This window comes from Myotis brandtii, unplaced genomic scaffold, assembly GCF_000412655.1.
Source record: "Myotis brandtii unplaced genomic scaffold, ASM41265v1 scaffold114, whole genome shotgun sequence".
Taxonomy (NCBI): domain Eukaryota; kingdom Metazoa; phylum Chordata; class Mammalia; order Chiroptera; family Vespertilionidae; genus Myotis; species Myotis brandtii.
The window spans coordinates 1,061,708-1,079,062 of record NW_005353927.1 but is presented as its reverse complement, the minus strand read 5'-3'; the positions used below and the strand labels follow the sequence as shown (position 1 = coordinate 1,079,062).

The following is a 17,355-nucleotide window of genomic DNA, read 5'->3' as shown; positions in this document are numbered from 1 at the left end:
GTCAGGGCCGAGGACGCCTGCCCGAGCGATCGGCCCTCCCAGGGCCTGCGGCAGTGCATTTGCAGGAGCATTGTGGGAGGGGGCCTGGGCTCCGCTGATCCTGGGAGTGATGAGTTCAAGGGTGAGGTGTGTGAGGTGCCTGGGTGAGTGTGTGCATGGTGACCAGTGCAGGGCGTCCCACACTCGGGTGAGCTCCGAGCAGAGGACTCCCGGGTGACGGGTTGCAGTGGTTCTCAGCCTTCTGGCCCTTTAAATACAGTTCCTCATGTTATGGTGACCCCCCAACCATAAAATTATTTTCGTTGCTACTTCATAACTGTAATGTTGCTCCTGTTATGAATCGTCATGTAAATATCTGATATGCAGGATGGTCTTAGGCGACCCCTGTGAAAGGGTCGTTCGACCGCCAAAGGGGTCGAGACCCACAGGTTGAGAGCCGCTGAAGCCCTGGACGGAGAGACTGGAGAAGGAGGGCTGGTGGGCGGGTGAGTGATGCTGACTGTTCAGGAGATGGAGGGTGAGAGAGAGAGAGGAGGGCGATGAGGAAACCCAGGGGAGCGGAAGGCATCCGATCGGAGATCGGTGGTGGGTTGGGGGTGGGAGCAGGATGGCTGGGGTGTGCTGAGAAGGGGGCTGGAAGGGGGCTGGGGCCGTAGGGGGGTAGACGTTGCACGCAAAATCCGAGTTAGCCCATCAGAGTGATGACCAGCCTTTGGCGGGACCTTCGTGGTGCAGGAGTGCCCAGTGCCGGGTTGGAAGCGTGGCCCTGACACTTACTCCATGAGCTCAGTGACTCAGAGGGGGTCGCTAGTAAAGCTCACCTCCGAGCTTGGCAACTGGTGTGGAATAAAAGTGCACGTCAAGTGTCTAGACTCGGGCCTGGCACACGGTTAGCTTGACAGGTGTGAGCTGTCATCCGTGTTGCTTCCAGGAAGGAAACAGGTTTGGCACCTGTGCTGGGTGGGGCGGAGGGGATCAGGGTTGGGAGCCTGGAGAGGCAGAGGAGGAGAAGCTGAGTGAGGGGAGAGGAGCTGGAAGGCAGTGGGCAGGGGCGGAGGTCCTGGCAGGAGGAAGGGAGCCGGGGAGGACGGGACTGAGGACTAGGGCGGGGCCGTGGGTTTGTAGGGTTAGGAGAGCTGTGCTGGAGGTGAGAACGGAGCCTGGGAGCAGAAAGGCCGAGACGGGGAGGCTGCAGGCCTGGGGGGCCTGCCAGAGGCCAGGACTGGGTTTGAGCGGAGGGGCTGGGACAGACAGACGGCGTTAGGAGGTTGGTAAAGGAAGGGGAGCCCGGCTGGCCGGCGTGGCTCAGTGGTTGAGCGTTGACCTAGGAACCAAGAGGTCAGGGTTCAATTCCCAGGCTTCGGGCTGGATCCCCAGTGGGGGACGTGCAGGAGGCAGATATCAGTGATTCTCTCTCATCATTGATGCTTCTGTCTCGCTCCCTCTCCCTTCCTCTCTGAAATCAATAAAAGTATATTTTTTAAAAAAGAAAAGAAACGAAGGGGAGGGTTGTTTCCAGGAGAGGAGCTGGGCCGCCCATTGTTATTTGAGGTCGGATAATGTGTAGTGAGAGGACTTTAATGCCCTGGCTGAGGAGCACTGGGTTGGAAACATCAGCTGATGCGTTGATTAGTGAGAAAGGTTCTAGAGCAGCCGTGGGCAAACTACGGCCCGTTTGAAATGAATAAAACTAAAAAAAAAAAAAGACCGTACCCTTTTATGTAATGATGTTTACTTTGAATTTATATTAGTTCACACAAACACTCCATCCATGCTTTTGTTCCGGCCCTCCGGTCCAGTTTAAGAACCCATTGTGGCCCTCGAGTCAAAAAGTTTGCCCACCCCTGCTAGAGGCTGGGAGTGGAGAGGGGATATGTGTGTGTTTCTTCTTCCTTCACGGGGAGAAGCAAGCGCAGTGTTTGGGGTGGGGCCAGGAGCTTGGTTTTCGGCGGATGGTTTTCCTCTAGTGCCTGGTCCCTCTGGACTGAGATCAGTGTGCTTGCCGTTGGGTTGTGCTTGGAGGAAGCAACTAGGTCAACTTCTGAGACACTTGTCACCTGGGGAAGGAAGTGAGGGGAGCAGAGTTTGCCATCCCCAAACCAGCCTCCTTGGGATATTGGCTGTTTTAGGAGGAACTTCCCATTGGTAAAGGACGTCTGCGTTTGTAAGGCTGTCTGTCTCCCTGGCGGGACTGGCCTGCCCTCACTATCTAGTGGAGAAAGCAGGGGTTTAAATCTGCATAACAGTCTGACCTTTGTTTACTGTGTTTTTCCTGGTAACTTCCCACAACCGACGCTCCACCCCCAACATCTTTTGTCTTTAGCTGAAGTTGTATTTAACCTGATGGCTTCGGCCATTTTGGCGAGTTACTTAGTGTTCCTGGGTCTCTCCCACGTATACAGAAGATATACGTGTTATTCAACGTTAACTTGTTTTTCTCCTGTTAATCTGCCTTATGTCAGTGATTTTTAGACCAGCCAGAAGAACCCTAAAGGCAGGGAGGAAATTTTCCTCCCCAGCACAAGGCTAACACTTGGCAAACACTAGTACAACAGAGTCGTTGTTAGGGTTCCTGAAGGAGGAACGCACGAGGCCAAAAGTGGTAAAGAATTACAAATTTATTCCGTCATCTGGAAACCCACAATGGCGCCAGCACCCAGGGTCAGAGATTTTGAAGGACTCTAGGCGGGCTTTTTCTAGATGGAGCATTCTCTGGGCAGTCTGGATCCTGGGAAGGCCGGGAGGGGAAGGGGAATGGTCTTAGCAAGTGGAATGTGGTCTAGGCCAGTGGTCGGCAAACTCATTAGTCAACAGAGCCAAATATCAACAGTACTTCTTCAAAATAGACTCGCCCAGGCCGAAAACCGACTTCTGCGCATGGGCCACGAAGTTTCAATCGCACTGTACGTGGGCGCCCGCACGTGGTATTTTGTGGAAGAGCCACACTCAAGGGGCCAAAAAGCCGCATGTGGCTCGCGAGCCGCAGTTTGCCGACCACGGGTCTAGGCAAACAAGAATGCCTTTGTGAAGTGGTCAGTTCCCAGGGGAGGAGTTATCGGTTCAATTCTTTGATCAGATGTAACAAGAGCTAGATTGTGTCACTCACGTGAGGTTGCGTGATCTGGTGGAAGGCTCTGGTGAGGAGTGAGCTGGGCCCCAAGAACTCTAGGACTTGCTAAGGGAGTGGGGGCCTGGAAGGGTGTTCTAGGCGGGAATTGTGCGAGCAAAGGTGTGGCGTGAGGGGAGGTTCTGCCAGGAATGATGGGAACCGAGGGGCCAGGGATGGCTCCCCAGAGGAGAGGCCTCCATCTGGGAGGATGAACAGGAGTTCTGGGGGTCCCCTCTAGTGGGGGAGCACTGCTCCAGGCAGAGGGGACAGCGTGAGGAAGGCCCAGGTGGGTGAAGTGTAACACAGGGAGTTGCTGTGTGTTAACGTAAAAAAACCATTGAAACCTGTAAAGAATTTTTGTGAGTTTATTTGAGCCAAACTGTTGACTTATGCCGGGAAGCAGAACCTCAACGAATTGAGATAGTGCTCCGGAGAATGGCAGGGTTACATCCGTATTTATACATGAAATTCATTGGTGACAGATTTAAGGAGGTGGGATTAAGCGAAGTGGGGAAACCTCTGTGATAGGATAAAAAGTAAAATGATGGACACATACTTAGGTGGGTGCAGGAACAATGAACATGATAAATGAAAGAATCTGTTGCATCTGTCCTGGGACCCAGCACACCTGGTTGTGCCCCAGGGGCTCCAGATACAGGGAAATCACAAGTTACCCAGACATTTCAAGGGTATGTTATCATAGATGCAAAAAGACAGATAGGCTCAGTTACGGTAAAGGTTGACCTTATCAGTGAAGATATTGGCTTAGGACGTAACTGCCCACCATAACTGCTTTTAGTTAAGGTTTAATTTCAGACCATCCTTTGTGGTTACTTTAGGTCTGCAAAACTGCCATGCAGGCCTCTCCTGAGCTTGTCAGGTCAGCATGTGGCCCCTTTCGTCCACACGTGTTAGCACATGAAGTTCGAAGCGCAGAAGTGGGAGGTGAAGCCCGGCAGGGACGAGGCCAGTGGGGGAGGCAGCTTTCCCGAAAGGGCTGGGCTGGAGCTGTGGAGAGCATTGAGGGCTTTACGGAGGAGTTCTGTCAGCCTGTTCAGGTTACAACAAAGTACCATAGTCGGGCAGCTTATAAACAACAGAAATGTATTTCTCATAGTTTGGAGGCTGGGAAGTCCAAGGCGTGGTGCCAGCGGTAAGGGCCGGCTTCCTCACAGACAGCGTCCTTTCACCAAGTATCAGCCCAAAGGCTTTACCTCATACCATCACCTTGGAGGTTAGGATTTCAACACATGATTTGGGGGACACAAACATTCAGTCCATAGGGGGCCAGTCCTGGAGGGTTCCCATTCGCCATTTATTTATTTGTTTTTTAATATATTTTTATTAATTTCAGAGAGAGGAAGGTAGAGGGAGATGAAGTTCGAAGCGCAGAAGTGGGAGGTGAAGCCCGGCAGGGACGAGGCCAGTGGGGGAGGCAGCTTTCCCGAAAGGGCTGGGCTGGAGCTGTGGAGAGCATTGAGGGCTTTACGGAGGAGTTCTGTCAGCCTGTTCAGGTTACAACAAAGTACCATAGTCGGGCAGCTTATAAACAACAGAAATGTATTTCTCATAGTTTGGAGGCTGGGAAGTCCAAGGCGTGGTGCCAGCGGTAAGGGCCGGCTTCCTCATAGACAGCGTCCTTTCACCAAGTATCAGCCCAAAGGCTTTACCTAATACCATCACCTTGGAGGTTAGGATTTCAACACATGATTTGGGGGACACAAACATTCAGTCCATAGGGGGCCAGTCCCGGAGGGTTCCCATTCGCCATTTATTTATTTGTTTTTTAATATATTTTTATTAATTTCAGAGAGAGGAAGGTAGAGGGAGAGAGAGATAAAAACACAACTGATGAGAGAAAATCATCAATTGGCTGTCTCCTGCATGGCCCCCATTGGGGATCGAGCCCAAAACCCGGGCATGTGCCTTGACTGGGAATCGAACCATGATCTCCTGGTTCATAGGTCAAAGCTCAACCACTGAGCCAAGCCAGCCGGTCCCCATTTGCCCTTTAGAAAGGACTACAGCAGCTGGGGTGGGGGAACCCGAAGGCAGTGACATAAATAATAGCGACAGTGTCTGTTAAGTGCTCACCCTGGCTCTGAGTCAGGCCTGGGCCGGGCACTTTACCTGCATCCTCACATTCCGTCCTCACAGCAGCCCTGTGGAGGTGGACAAATGCAGGCTTAGGGAAGGTGAGGTATTTGCCCAGCTCAGTGCCCCAGTAAGTGGGATCTGCGGCCAGACCCAGGTCTGGCTGATCCCAAAGCCCTCTCCACTGCACTTAGTGTATCTTGCGGCTCAGGCCCATTCTAGACACTAATGATGTTGGCAAACCACATCTTAGGGAGCTCCCTCCTTCTAACTCTTCCTCCCTCCCCGCCCCCCTGGCAGTTTCTTCCAAACATTTGAAAGAGTAGGTGTATTCATCCCTGCCCCTTCCAGCGCCAAGAGCAGCTGAGGTGGGCGTGAGCAAGGCCAGAGCGGAGGGCAGGGGCATGGACAGGGGCCCACCTGACCAGAGCTGTCTGTCTGAGGGCTGGGCGTACAGCGAGAGGTCAGCCCTGGCCTCTGGCGCTGGGGTCGCCTGTGTTCAGCATTTCACGGCCCACCTTTCTCAAGGCTTCTAGGGAAGTCCCTCGTGCTGTTCTTCCCCTTTCAGGACTCTCAGCAACAACAGCATCCCAGATTGAGAGGTCTCTGCCCGAGTCAAAAGGGCCAAGGAGGACAGCCCGGCCTGGGACCTGGGGCCGCCCCACGTCCTTGGATGCCAGGGCTTTCTCTGCTCTTCACTGTTTCTGGGCTGCCAGACGCTAGGGGGCTTCAGCCTCCACGCAGCCAGTTAGTAAGCAGATCACAGCTCCTCTGTACCTTCCTTCCTGCTCCCTCCTCTCCCCTCCCCCCAACTCCTCAGCCCGCCAAAGGCACCTGGGGAGGAGGCTGGGAAGGGGAGGGGGCAGCCCAACTTCTCTGGAAGCAAAAGGTGCCGATTTCCTGGGAAGCACAGTGAGGCTGCAGAAGGGACAGGCGGGTGGGGCGCACGTTGTCTTCCCTCCTGCTGGGAGTCTCCCAGGATGTGGCCTTCCCGCTGTGCCCCTGGGGTTTTCCTCATCCCTCACATCTTCCCCTCACTCCCCAATCGCAAAGAAAAGTTTCTTTCCACTTGGACAGCAACCCGCATGGGAAGTTTCTTCATTTGTGAAATGAAAATCATAGTAATAGCTACTTCATGGGGTTGTGCCAAGGAATAGTGAGATTATGGGTGTAAAATGGTGAGAACACAGTGTCTGACGCTGGTACGTGCTTATTATTGTTGTTACGTATAGTTATTGGAAGTTGAGCTGGAGGAAAAAATGGCAACGTGTTCTGTATACACACAGCACAATCTCTAAAAATCAAATGTTGACAAATCAGTTCCTGTTTGAACCGCCTGTAGGTGCCAGCAACCCCAGGACCCCTGGAGGCGGGCTCTCCTGAGGGAAGAATGGCTGACAGGTTTGGGGACAGGACCCACCTGTGTGGGAATGACAGCTCCTGGCTTTGCTTCCAGACCTCCTTCCACCCAGAGCGCAGCAGAAACCCCTGGTGCCATTCCGGCCACACCCATGCGGTTCGCACGGCCCTACCAGCTGCCAAGACCTACAGTGGGAAGCTTGGCATTTCTTGCCTGGTCTCCAAGCAGGGTCGTTCCTGAAGGGACACAAGGTTTCCGGGTAACCTGGCCAGATTATGCAATAACTGAAGGTTCCGTCCTCCATGATGGATGGGACTTTGCTGCCTGGTCAGACAGAGGTTTCAACGCTTCTGTTTGGGATGGGGCTACAGAGAGGCAAGGGTCTTTCAGAAACACCTTTCAAGGAAAGGAAGCATTGCCCAGCTGGCATGGCTCAGTGGTTGAGCGTCAGCCTATGAACCAGGAGGTCACGGTTCGATTCCTGGTCAGGGGACATGCCAGGGTTGTGGGCTTGATCCCCAGTGTGGAGCATGCAGGAGTCAGCCGATCAATGATTCCCTCTCATCATGATGTTTCTCTCTCTCTCTCCCCCCTTTCCTCTCTGAAATCAATACAAATATTTTTTAAAAAAGAAAAGGAAACATTCATGTCTTTGGCTGGGATGAAGTAATCCTGTTGGGGTGCAGAGGGCATCGGTATAGAACCACAGGAGCGCCTGCCAGGCCCTGTGGCTGGCACAGCCCCTGCCTTTGAGTTTACAGTGGGAGGAGGGCTGCACGTAGCCAATCTGGGGCCGGGGGAGGTGAAGCCCACGCTGAGATGTTGAAATAGGAAAACATTTCTAGAATAGTTCTCTCTCTGCCAGTCTGATAAGTGATGCTAGTGTGGCAGGTGCTCTCATGGTTCCAGCAGCTCTACCCCATGTGGAGTCTCTCCCAGGTACAGATGAGGAGACCGAGGCTGCTGAGCCACGAGCTGGAGCTGGCGCCAGAATCCTGGCCCGTCTGCCTGCAGTCTGAGGTTTTCCACTGCCCCGAGTGACTAGAATTCCCACTGCCAGGTGGCTGGCAGCCTTTGGAGTGTGTTTCTCCTCCTTGTCTAATGGTAACCGTTTGAGGGCCCGCTCTGTGTTGCCCTCTGCACCAGGTAATCTCTGATCTTCACAAAGACTCCTCACAGGTCCGGTTCATCGTCTCCATTTTATAGCTAAAGAACCTGAGGCTCGGGCTGCTAGTCCAAGGTCACACTTAGCACAGTGCTGAGACCAATTTCAGCCCCGGTCTCCCGGCCTCGGGTCCATTCTCTCCCCGCCCTTTGCGCGTACAGGCACGTCCAGAGATTGTCCGGTGATGGTTTCAGCGCCGGGCAGTTGTGTGTAAACCTGTATTTTGTCCGTTACTGGGGCCTGTGCAGTCACTGTGGGGGCCCAGGCCCTGCCTGTCACTGCAGAGCCAGGGAGGCAGCGAGTGGCTTAGCGTTTGCAGGTGATGCGGGAGATGCTGGAGGAATCCTGTGGGTCTGGCCCTGACAGCTCAGCTGTGCGGGCTGGGCCTTTCTGTTCTCCAATGTTCCTCTGCCTGCAGCACTGTGCGGTGGGCCAGGGCTCCGGGGGCGCTGGCTTGACCAAGCCCCCCCTTGCTTAGGGGCCACCCATCAGGCCTCCAGGGGAGAGCAGTCTGCTTGTCAGATGATGGAAACCTGAGCGGGTCGGCTGTTTAATCTATTGGACTTTGTCTGCCTCCTCATTTTCCAGAAGACTCACAGGAGGAGGGAAGCCTCCCAGGCCCCTGAGTGAGGGAGAGGCAAGGGCAAGACTGGATCCCCAGGGCCAAGTCCCCGTTGGGCCCCACCGCTGCCTGGCTGTGTGGGCTTGGACAAGCCCCTTAACACCCCTGAGCCCAGCCAGCCCCCTCCTTTGTAATGCAGGAGGATTTACAAAGACCCTGGCGAGGACCCCAAGGGTTATTGTGAGGAACTCTGTCCCTTCAGGCGGAGCCCGTGGTTGCCATTATAAGGAGTAATGACGATGCATAGCACATGGGAGAAGGCAAGGGAGGGACAGGACCGCTGGGGGCCCATTCTTCCACCGAGGGCGGGACCAGCCAGCCCCCTCCTTTGTAATGCAGGAGGATTTACAAAGACCCTGGCGAGGACCCCAAGGGTTATTGTGAGGAACTCTGTCCCTTCAGGCGGAGCCCGTGGTTGCCATTATAAGGAGTAATGACGATGCATAGCACATGGGAGAAGGCAAGGGAGGGACAGGACCGCTGAGGGCCCATTCTTCCACCGAGGGCGCTGACTAGAGAACCAGGGCAGGGTGTTAAGTCTCAAGAGGACTGAGGGCTGGTAGCTGTGGCACCACAGGGGGACAGGAGGGAGAGGGCCTGTGGAGGAGGACCCAAAGTGGGAGTGCACTCCATCTGCTCTGCCTTTTCGAGGTCCTTAGGAAACTGCAGGTGGGGTAGGTGGCATGTTGGTGGGAGCTGGAAATGCCCAGAGGATGGAGGAGGGAGGGAGGGAGGCTGAGACTCTGCACTGCAGACCGCCTGGCCCAGGTCCCACCAGGCCGTCTGTGCACTTCTGGCACCGCTCGCTCCTCCATATGGCAGTCGCTGGAGGTTGGTGGCTCCGCCTGGGAGACCTGAGACCGCTTCCTCCGCCTTGGGAGGGGGAGAAAGCAAAGCCGAGGGAGTAATTATAGACAGCCCTGCACCAGGCCGGCCCAAACCAGTTCCCTCTATTCCTGGGCATGGCTCAGAGCCGCTGGTTGGGGAGAGCCAAGCAGAAGCAGCTTGGGGGAGGCCAGTGGGGGAGGGACAGTCAGCTGTCGCGTGTGCTGCCACCCCGGCTCTTCAGAAGAGTTTGGTTTTTGTCATGGAGGCCACCCTTAGATGAGTGACATGAGCGGACCTGATTGAGGAGAGAAATCCTATGGTAACCCATGCAGATGTGCTGTGTGGGGAGGCAGGTTGGTGGAGCAGTGGAGCTGGGAACTTCTTCCTTCCTCACTCTCCCTGCCAGAAGCCCTCCTGTTGTGTTAGAATGTCGCCTAAACTCTTCTCCTGCCTCCATCGAGCATGAGCGGGACCTGCCTGCCTCTCCAGCCTCATTGCCTACTGCTCCCTGCACCATAGCCACCTGGCCCACTTACTTTCCTCGATTGAACTGGCCAAGCTTGTTTCTGTCTCAGGGCCTTTGCACATGCTTTGACTGCTGTGGGGAATGCTCTTCCTCTTTTCATGGAGGGCTCCTTAGTAATCGTTGGGGATTAGGCTCAAATCTTGCATCCCTGACCTGTCCATTCAAAGAAGCTCTTCCTCCCCAGCCCCTCTAGTGCTGAATCACTCTGAAATTGTCTTGCTGGCTTCCTGTTTACTGAGGCCCAGGTTCTGCCCTTTGTTTACGACTATGTCCAGTGCCTGGCATATCATAAATACTCATGTTTGTTCCCCAGACGACTAAATGGCTATGGGAACAGCTTCTCCTTTAGGGTCTGCCAGTGGCCCTAGCTGGGCAACTCGGCTTCCATTTCTAAAAGAAGAGGACAGAACTCCAGAGATCCCCCTGTAATTGCGGTGGAAATCGCAAGGCTGAGACAGGCCTAGCGGCCTGAGCAGGTGGTAATCCCTCCGGCTTTCCCACCCCGCGGCTAGAATCACTGACCCAGCACAGGGTTGGCCTGGCTTAGCCTGGGATCATAGCATTTCAGCCCGGCAGCTGACAGGCTTTGTGTTCTGTGTCCACTCTGTCCCGCTGAGCTGAAACAAACCAGCTGGGCTGGCTCTGCTCATTGTTAGTCACCCGGCTTGGGGCCTCTCCATGGAACAGCCACTTCTGCTCATCCAGGAGCCTGAGCTTTTCCGGAGAACATCTGGGCCTGGGTAGGACTAATTGTGCCCTCAGAGAAGCGAAGGGTCCATGGGGTGGGCACATCTGTGATGGCGATCTGTGAATGCATCCTTTAAAGAGAACATTCCAGAGAAGGTCCCCGGGGGTGGGGCGGGGGGTTGCCTTCTGGCCCCAAGGGATCCTTCTGAAATGTTCTGCCAGAAGTTTGTGGAAGTGCCTCAGCTCTCTGAGTGGTTTCTGAAGAAGGTACTTCAAATGGGGGTCTCAGGTTCGATGTGTTGGACCATCTGGGACGAGGTATGGGAAGGGGGGGAGTGCGTTGCTCAGGGACACTTCTGGATAGCAGAGCGACCCTCTGCTGGAGCCTCTCCATGGGTCGGCAGGGAGACAGTGTCAGCACAGCCCCATAAGGCAAAGGGTAGGCTTTCCATCTAAAGCAGAACCTTGTTGGTGTGATTTGGATTCAGGAGGCCAGGACTCCAGTCCCACCTCCACCCCACCCGTCTATACACAGACATACACACACACTCCGGCAGCCCTGGGAGGTCACCTGAAGTCACCTGACCCGGGAGATCACTGCTGGCTGCTTTCCAGGCTGTCTGTCTGAGTCAGTTTTTCCCCTCCCAAACTCACCTGATCATCTGAATTATCGGGGACGATTGTTAAAAAATCCTGATTCTGGCCCTACCCAGACCATCCCGCTGGGATGGTGAAATCTCCAGGGAGGGTGGCTGTGGGCTCTGATTTGATTATTGTAAGGAGCCTCTCATGTGATTCAAACGATGGGCGAGGTGGACTGTGACACTAACAGTGCAGTGAAGGCGTGCGCCAAGCACAGCTCCAAAATTACACTAGAGGCCCTCGCCAGCTGGCTGGGATGGCCAGTTTCCAGGGCCAGTTGACACAGGGGTGAGGGTTGGGACAGTGAAGATGATTTGTGTGACTTTTCATTAGAAAAGTCCCCTTTTTCCTTCAAAACTGAACATTGCTTGATGTCAGTGAGGAGGGAATCTCAACTCCATGTGGGGGACTCCTGAGTGTGTGGGTTTTATTTTACTGATTTTTATGGGCGATAGGGGTTTGAACAGTTACAGAGATCACAGACCTCGTGGGCTAAGCCTGGTGGGGTTATGGGAGATGGAATGACTTACCACTGGTGGGTGAGGTACTAAGGAAGGTCCCCCGATTCAGGAAGAAGTTCATATGCACCACTTGGAGGTGGGGGTGCCAGGGTAGCTGTCCCTACAGGGTGCTCTTTGTTTTTCTGAAAATGTACTCCTCTCTATCTCACCGGTCCCTACCGTTACACAGTACGTTACAAAGTAGGTTTTCTGAACCCCTCCACCCCAATCCAGGGCAGGGCCGGCCTGCCATACCCAACCCGTGCACGAATTCGTGCACCAGGCCTCTAGTTTTAATAATGCTGTGCTGAACATCCTGTAGTTTCTCTGATTAGCTTCTTAGGATAAATTGCTAGAAATGTAATTCATTGCTGGCTCACAGGACCCAATATAAATCCTGATATTTAAAAAACATATATTTCTTTTCTTGAATAGATAAAATATGCGGGCGATTAAAAAAATTCAGACAGGGGCACACTGTCCCTCCTGGGAGCACGCCCGCACCTTTCCCTTTCTCCTCTTTTCCCCCCACAGACATGCATCTCCTAAACTCCAAGGGACCCCACGAGACTTGCAACCAGGGGAGCAGTGGGCAGCAGCAGCTGTTCCCGGGCTGATCCCTGAACCTGTCCCCAAGGCCCCCTTTCCTCTGACTTCCCAGTGAGCTGACAGCAGCCCCACCCAGGCTCTCCTCTTGCTTCTTCTATCCTAGGCCCTTCCTTGTTTCATTGTTACAGCTTTAATAAGCATACTCTCAAAATAAAAAATAAAATAAAATTCTGACAATACAAACAAACGGTGTCCATCTGTCTCCCATGCCTGGCCCCCAGTTCTACAGGCCCCACCTTAGAGAAAAATGCTGCAACTTGTTTTTGGTGTATTCTCCCAGAAATATTCTGTTCACATAAACATATATGCTTCTCTTCTCGCCCTCGCTTTTTGTTCTGTTTTTAACACAAATGGGAACTTTTTATATACACATTTAAAAATAGTATTTCTCTCTGTGTGTGTTTATATTATAATATTTATGGCCGGTCCTGAACTGGTAGTGACCTGGAGGGTTGAGAGGTCTTCCCTGAACCGCTGCAGTGTGCCAGGCTAGGATTAAGTCATTGGGGAAGGGACGAGGCAGCCAAGGCTGGGCTCTTCCCCCAGGATGCTTTGCAGTCTCTGGGAAAAGGAGTTGGGGGGAGCCTGGGAGCAGCCCAGGCAGGAAGTGGGAATGGTAGTGCCTGTCAGAGGCTGTCACAATGGCGGGGAGGTCGGGAGGGCCTAGGCAGCCTTTGTGTGGGGGTGGAAGCCACAGACTCTCTCCTGAGTCCAGATAGAGGCCTGGGCTGCAGCTGGATGCGGGAAGCTGGCTTTCCAGGGAAATCATGGGAGTGAATGCAGGCCACGTCTCCACTGTCTCTGCTCACTTCCTCTTTCGTACCAGGCTAGATATTCTCCTTATCCTTTCCCCCTTTCCTTTTTCCCCAGAGGCTCGTCCAAAACAGAGGAAGCCTGCGAAATCTACGCCAGAGCAGCAAACATGTTCAAAATGGCCAAAAACTGGAGTGGTATGTGATCGCTGCTAGAGCTCCGCCGCGCTTTCTCCTCCTTTCCCTCAGCTTCCCGCCTCCCGGGCCTGGCTGGGAGCCTAGCCTCGCAGCCCCCCTCTCTTTAGGCTTCTCCAGCGTCAAAGCCTGTGGGCCTGCTGCCTGGTCGGTAGAGCCCACTGGGTTACTTTACAGCTTGGCTCCCTGGGCCTTGGAGAGAGGACGGAAGGGATGAGGACAGATCGATTACTGAGTCCAGGTGGACCCGCATGGGTTGATGAGCCCTTCCAGGGGATTCTCCTTAAATTTAGAATATCAGGTTTCCCCGGACACTGTTTCATACTGCTTCCAGCAGAGTCTGAATTCTGAGCTGGGACGGTCAAGTGGTCCAATAACATTAATCACAGTTACCACTTATCAGGCACCATACTAAGCACAAGGCATGTATTATTTAATTGAATCATTGCAGCAACCCTACGAGGGTCAGTACCATTCATTAATTTTCCCATTTTATAGATTCAGAAACTGAGGCTTGTCCTAGCCCCTTGTGCCACAAGTAGTAAGCGACAGAACAGAATTCAGAAGCCAGAGCAGGACCCGGTGTTTAACTTGCTCCTGCGATGCCTCATGACCTTTGGAGCTGAGTGACTTGGGTTTGTGTCACAGCTCAGACTGGCCTGTGACCCTGGAGTTACTTGGCCTCTCCTAGTAATTTTACACTCCAGTGTGTTTCCTCCTCAGTACCACGGCAGGGAAGTGGTTGAGACCGAACGGGGCCGTAGTGTGGGTTCATGGAGACCAGCGAGGGCGGTCAGTGAGGGTAGTAAATGTGGCCGCGGTGTCATGTAATGCTGCAGGCGCCTCCACCCGGAAGAGGTCACCCCAGGTCAGGCGCCTCCTGAGACACTCCTATGTTGGTGGGCGGAGTGTCATCCGCTTCATGGCTCTGTGACTCTGCCCTGAGTTGTGGTCCGATTCCCAGGAGCTTGGTCGGCAGGGAGCTGCCTGAGGCCCGAGGAGAGGTTTGAAAAGCCAGTGCGTGGAGCCCACCGGGGCTGATTTCATAAAATGACTTGGAACATCTGCACGATCGGATCAGGGGAATCGAGCAAAGACAAAGTTCCTCTCTGGGAGGCACAGGGTAAAATCCACTATTGTCATTTTCTGAGAATGTTCCCGCTTCCACAAAACACATTGTGCATAAAGGCAGGTGCTACGTGGATGTTTATGCTCCAAGCTCAGGAAGTGCCTTAAAAGAAAGAATACTTATTTTTCAATCACACAGTTGTTGCTTTTCCCCAGAAATTTGTAAGCCAACCCTCCCCCAAATTCCTAGGCCATTTTTTTCTTTTCTTTTTTTTTTTTACCTTTTTTGGAAATTTTACACTCAGGTTTCTAGCCCTTAAACATAATAAAGAACTCATACATCGTAAAAACCTGGGCGGCTTTGTCTGTCCTGCTGCTCTGAAGTTCCAGGACAGGGGCCAGGCCCTCCCGTCCTCTTCCAGCTCAGCAGTTCTGTGACTTGGTCTCAGCTGGAGGAGGGTGAAGGGAAGCACCTCAGAGCAGCTGAGGTGGCTGTGGGGGTCTCACTAGCACAGTCCCCACCCCTGGGGGAGAGACCCCAGTGTCTCCTGCAAGTCCCTTTAGGAGATGAGAACAGAAGCAGAATGGTTGGGACCCGTGGAAGGTGACAGTGCAGGAGTACAGGACAGGCTGGGCTTCAGGTGCGTGGCCTCCTCGTGTCCCAGGTGCTCAAGACCTTGGGGTCTGCGTCCTGTTTCCTGTTCTGGACGTGAAGCTCCTAGAGGGAGCAGACCCTGTATGCCCCCCATGTACCTCATGATGAGTGTGGTGCCTTGTCCACACAGCCTGCAGTGACTCTACACAGGGGACTAGAACGTGGACAGAGGCAGAGGAGTATGGGGAGTTAGGAAGAGCTGGGAGTCCTGGGGGAAAGAAATTGGACTTGGAGTTGGGGAGTAAATCAGGAAGTGTTTTCAGAGTTGAATCTCAGTTGCCCTCTCTTCCCCAGCACCCCTGCCTGTCCCCCTCCCGTGATTTAGCCTGCTCTCTGCCTTTGAGTAGGGTTCCCAGCCCTGTGCTTGCAGGCTCCCCGGGGGGCACTGCTGGCTCAGGGAGCCTGAGGCCTAGGCCCAGACCTCAGCTCACCCAGGCCACTCTGTTCCTTTCTCCGGGCCGCCCTGTATTCCTGAGAGCTCCCGGGGCAGTGTCTGTGTGGCTCATGAAGCATGGAGCCCCGCTTAGGCCAGGGTCACTTTTTTTCTGTTCCAGCTGCCGGAAACGCCTTCTGCCAGGCTGCCCAGCTGCATCTGCAGCTCCAGAACAAGCACGACGCCGCCACCTGCTTCGTGGACGCCGGCAACGCGTTCAAGAAAGCTGACCCCCAAGGTGAGGGCCCGTGGGCCACCAGGGCTGGCTGCCCGAGCACCAGCTGAGCGCTCTGCGGAGAAGTCCTCAGGTTTCCACCGGCTCCGTTTTCTCCAGGGGCCGACACACGATAGGCTGGCAGGGAGCCCCTCGCGCTTTAATTTCAGAACTGGCTCCCTTCCGGTGGCATTTTCATCCCGCTCCAAGCCTCCTCCTCCCCTTCTACTGTGTGTGCAGCTGATCGCTCCCCTTCCGCTGCCTGGGAGCATTTGGGAGTGGGAGTTACATTTCAGACCCACCGCATGCCAAGGGGAGAGGAAAATCTGTTCTGTTGTCAGAATTGACATGCAGAAGCCAGTGGAGGGCTTCTGAGACCAGCCAGGTAGGAGTCACTTCCGGAGAAGGAGAGGAAGTGGCCCTAACCTGGCTTCCCTGAGGGGCCCAAGGGGGCAAGGGAGAGGCTGGGAGAGAAGAGCCTGAGATGTAGTTGCCAGGGAACAAGTTTCCTCAGATGACAACGTGTTGGGGACAGAAGCCCCAGCTGGGTCTCTGTCATTGTGAAGAACACATTTTGTCCCACTGGGCTCATCCGGAAGCAGAAGCCCAGTGGGTACCAGACTTTCGATTTCATGGAGCTGGGGTTTTAATTTGCTTTTTAAGTCTTGGTGCCAGACATAGGTTGCTAACTTTTAATTTTAGCAAGCAGAGATTTTTTTTTTATAAAGACCATCTATTGTCACTCTCTTATGAGAATGGGAAATTTTTTTTTTTTTTTTTTTTTTTTTTTAAAAAAAAAGGAGACACATAATCTTGGAATAAAGGCCTGTTCTTCCCACGAGGGGACAGTTGTCAGCAGTACACAGAGGTCTCTGGGAGGGCCAGTGAGCACCGGTTCCCGTGCGAGCGCTGGGGATCGCTGGCAGGCCCATGTTGCTGTCGGGGACATTCATTTAATTCCCAGGATTTGGTCTCTGTGTAAACCAAGTAGCTTTTCTCTGTCCTTAGACCTGACCAGTCCCTCCTCTGCCACCGGGGGTCTCACAGATGTTGGTCTAAGTGGTAGGCTCAGGCTCAGCGAGAACCCGAGGGGGGCTCTGGCTGGGTGGCTCAGTTGGTAGGAGTGTTGTTCCACACCCCAGGTCAGGGCACATACTCAGGTTGCTGGTTCTATCCCTAGTTGGGGCACATTGGGAGCACACCGATCCATGTTCTCTCTCTCCATCTCCCTCTCTTCCTCTCTCTCCCTCTCCCTCTCTGTCTCCCTTCCTCTCTCCCTAAAATCAATAAAAGCATATCCTCTGGTGAGGATTAAAAAAAAGAAGAGCCCGAGGGGAGGCCTTGTGACTGGGTGGATCCTTGTCACTCCTTGCGCAAAGCTGAGTGCTGGGCCACAGCAGGCCACGTGGGGGAGTGACGATGACCCAGGCCACCCTGGATTTGTTTTCAGCTGGAATCACCCAGAGACATCTGTGTGTCGTCCCCCCCACGGAGTTCCCCCGCCCCATCCTCCCTTCTACTCCCTGGGGAGCTGGTTGACCTGGAGATGCTGCCCTGGCATCTGTGAGGTTCAGCTGCTGCTCCCCAGTGACTGGAAGGGCTTGTTTCTGGGGCGGGAGCGGAGTGCCAGGCCGCGTGACGTGTGCTCGGCACCAGCTGCTCTTTAAACAGCCCAGCGCTTCCCCTGCACCGGCCCCACCTGGCCCTCTGATGTCGTGCCCTTCCCTGGCTTTTGATCCGAGTTTCCTCATCTCGGCAGGCTCTGCAGGGTGTGTGTTGGATGTGGCCAGGCGGCAGGCTCTGCAGGGTGTGTGTTGGATGTGGCCAGGGCCTGGCCGTAGGAAGCACAGAGGGTGGCAGTCTTCAGGCTGGTGGGAAAGCAGCAGGGGGTGATGG

At 54.1% G+C, this 17,355-nt stretch overlaps 1 protein-coding gene across 2 annotated transcripts in view; it reads left to right on the top strand.

Annotated features, from left to right (window-relative positions):
• Nucleotides 1-17,355, top strand: part of NAPA (N-ethylmaleimide-sensitive factor attachment protein, alpha) — a 27,953-nt gene that overhangs the window by 811 nt on the left and 9,787 nt on the right. For both annotated transcript variants that reach the window (XM_005857844.2, XM_014548146.1), the window contains exons 2-3: nucleotides 13,013-13,092; nucleotides 15,367-15,483. In XM_005857844.2, coding sequence (XP_005857906.1) covers nucleotides 13,013-13,092; nucleotides 15,367-15,483 — 197 coding nt within the window. The remainder of the gene's footprint in view (nucleotides 1-13,012; nucleotides 13,093-15,366; nucleotides 15,484-17,355) is intronic.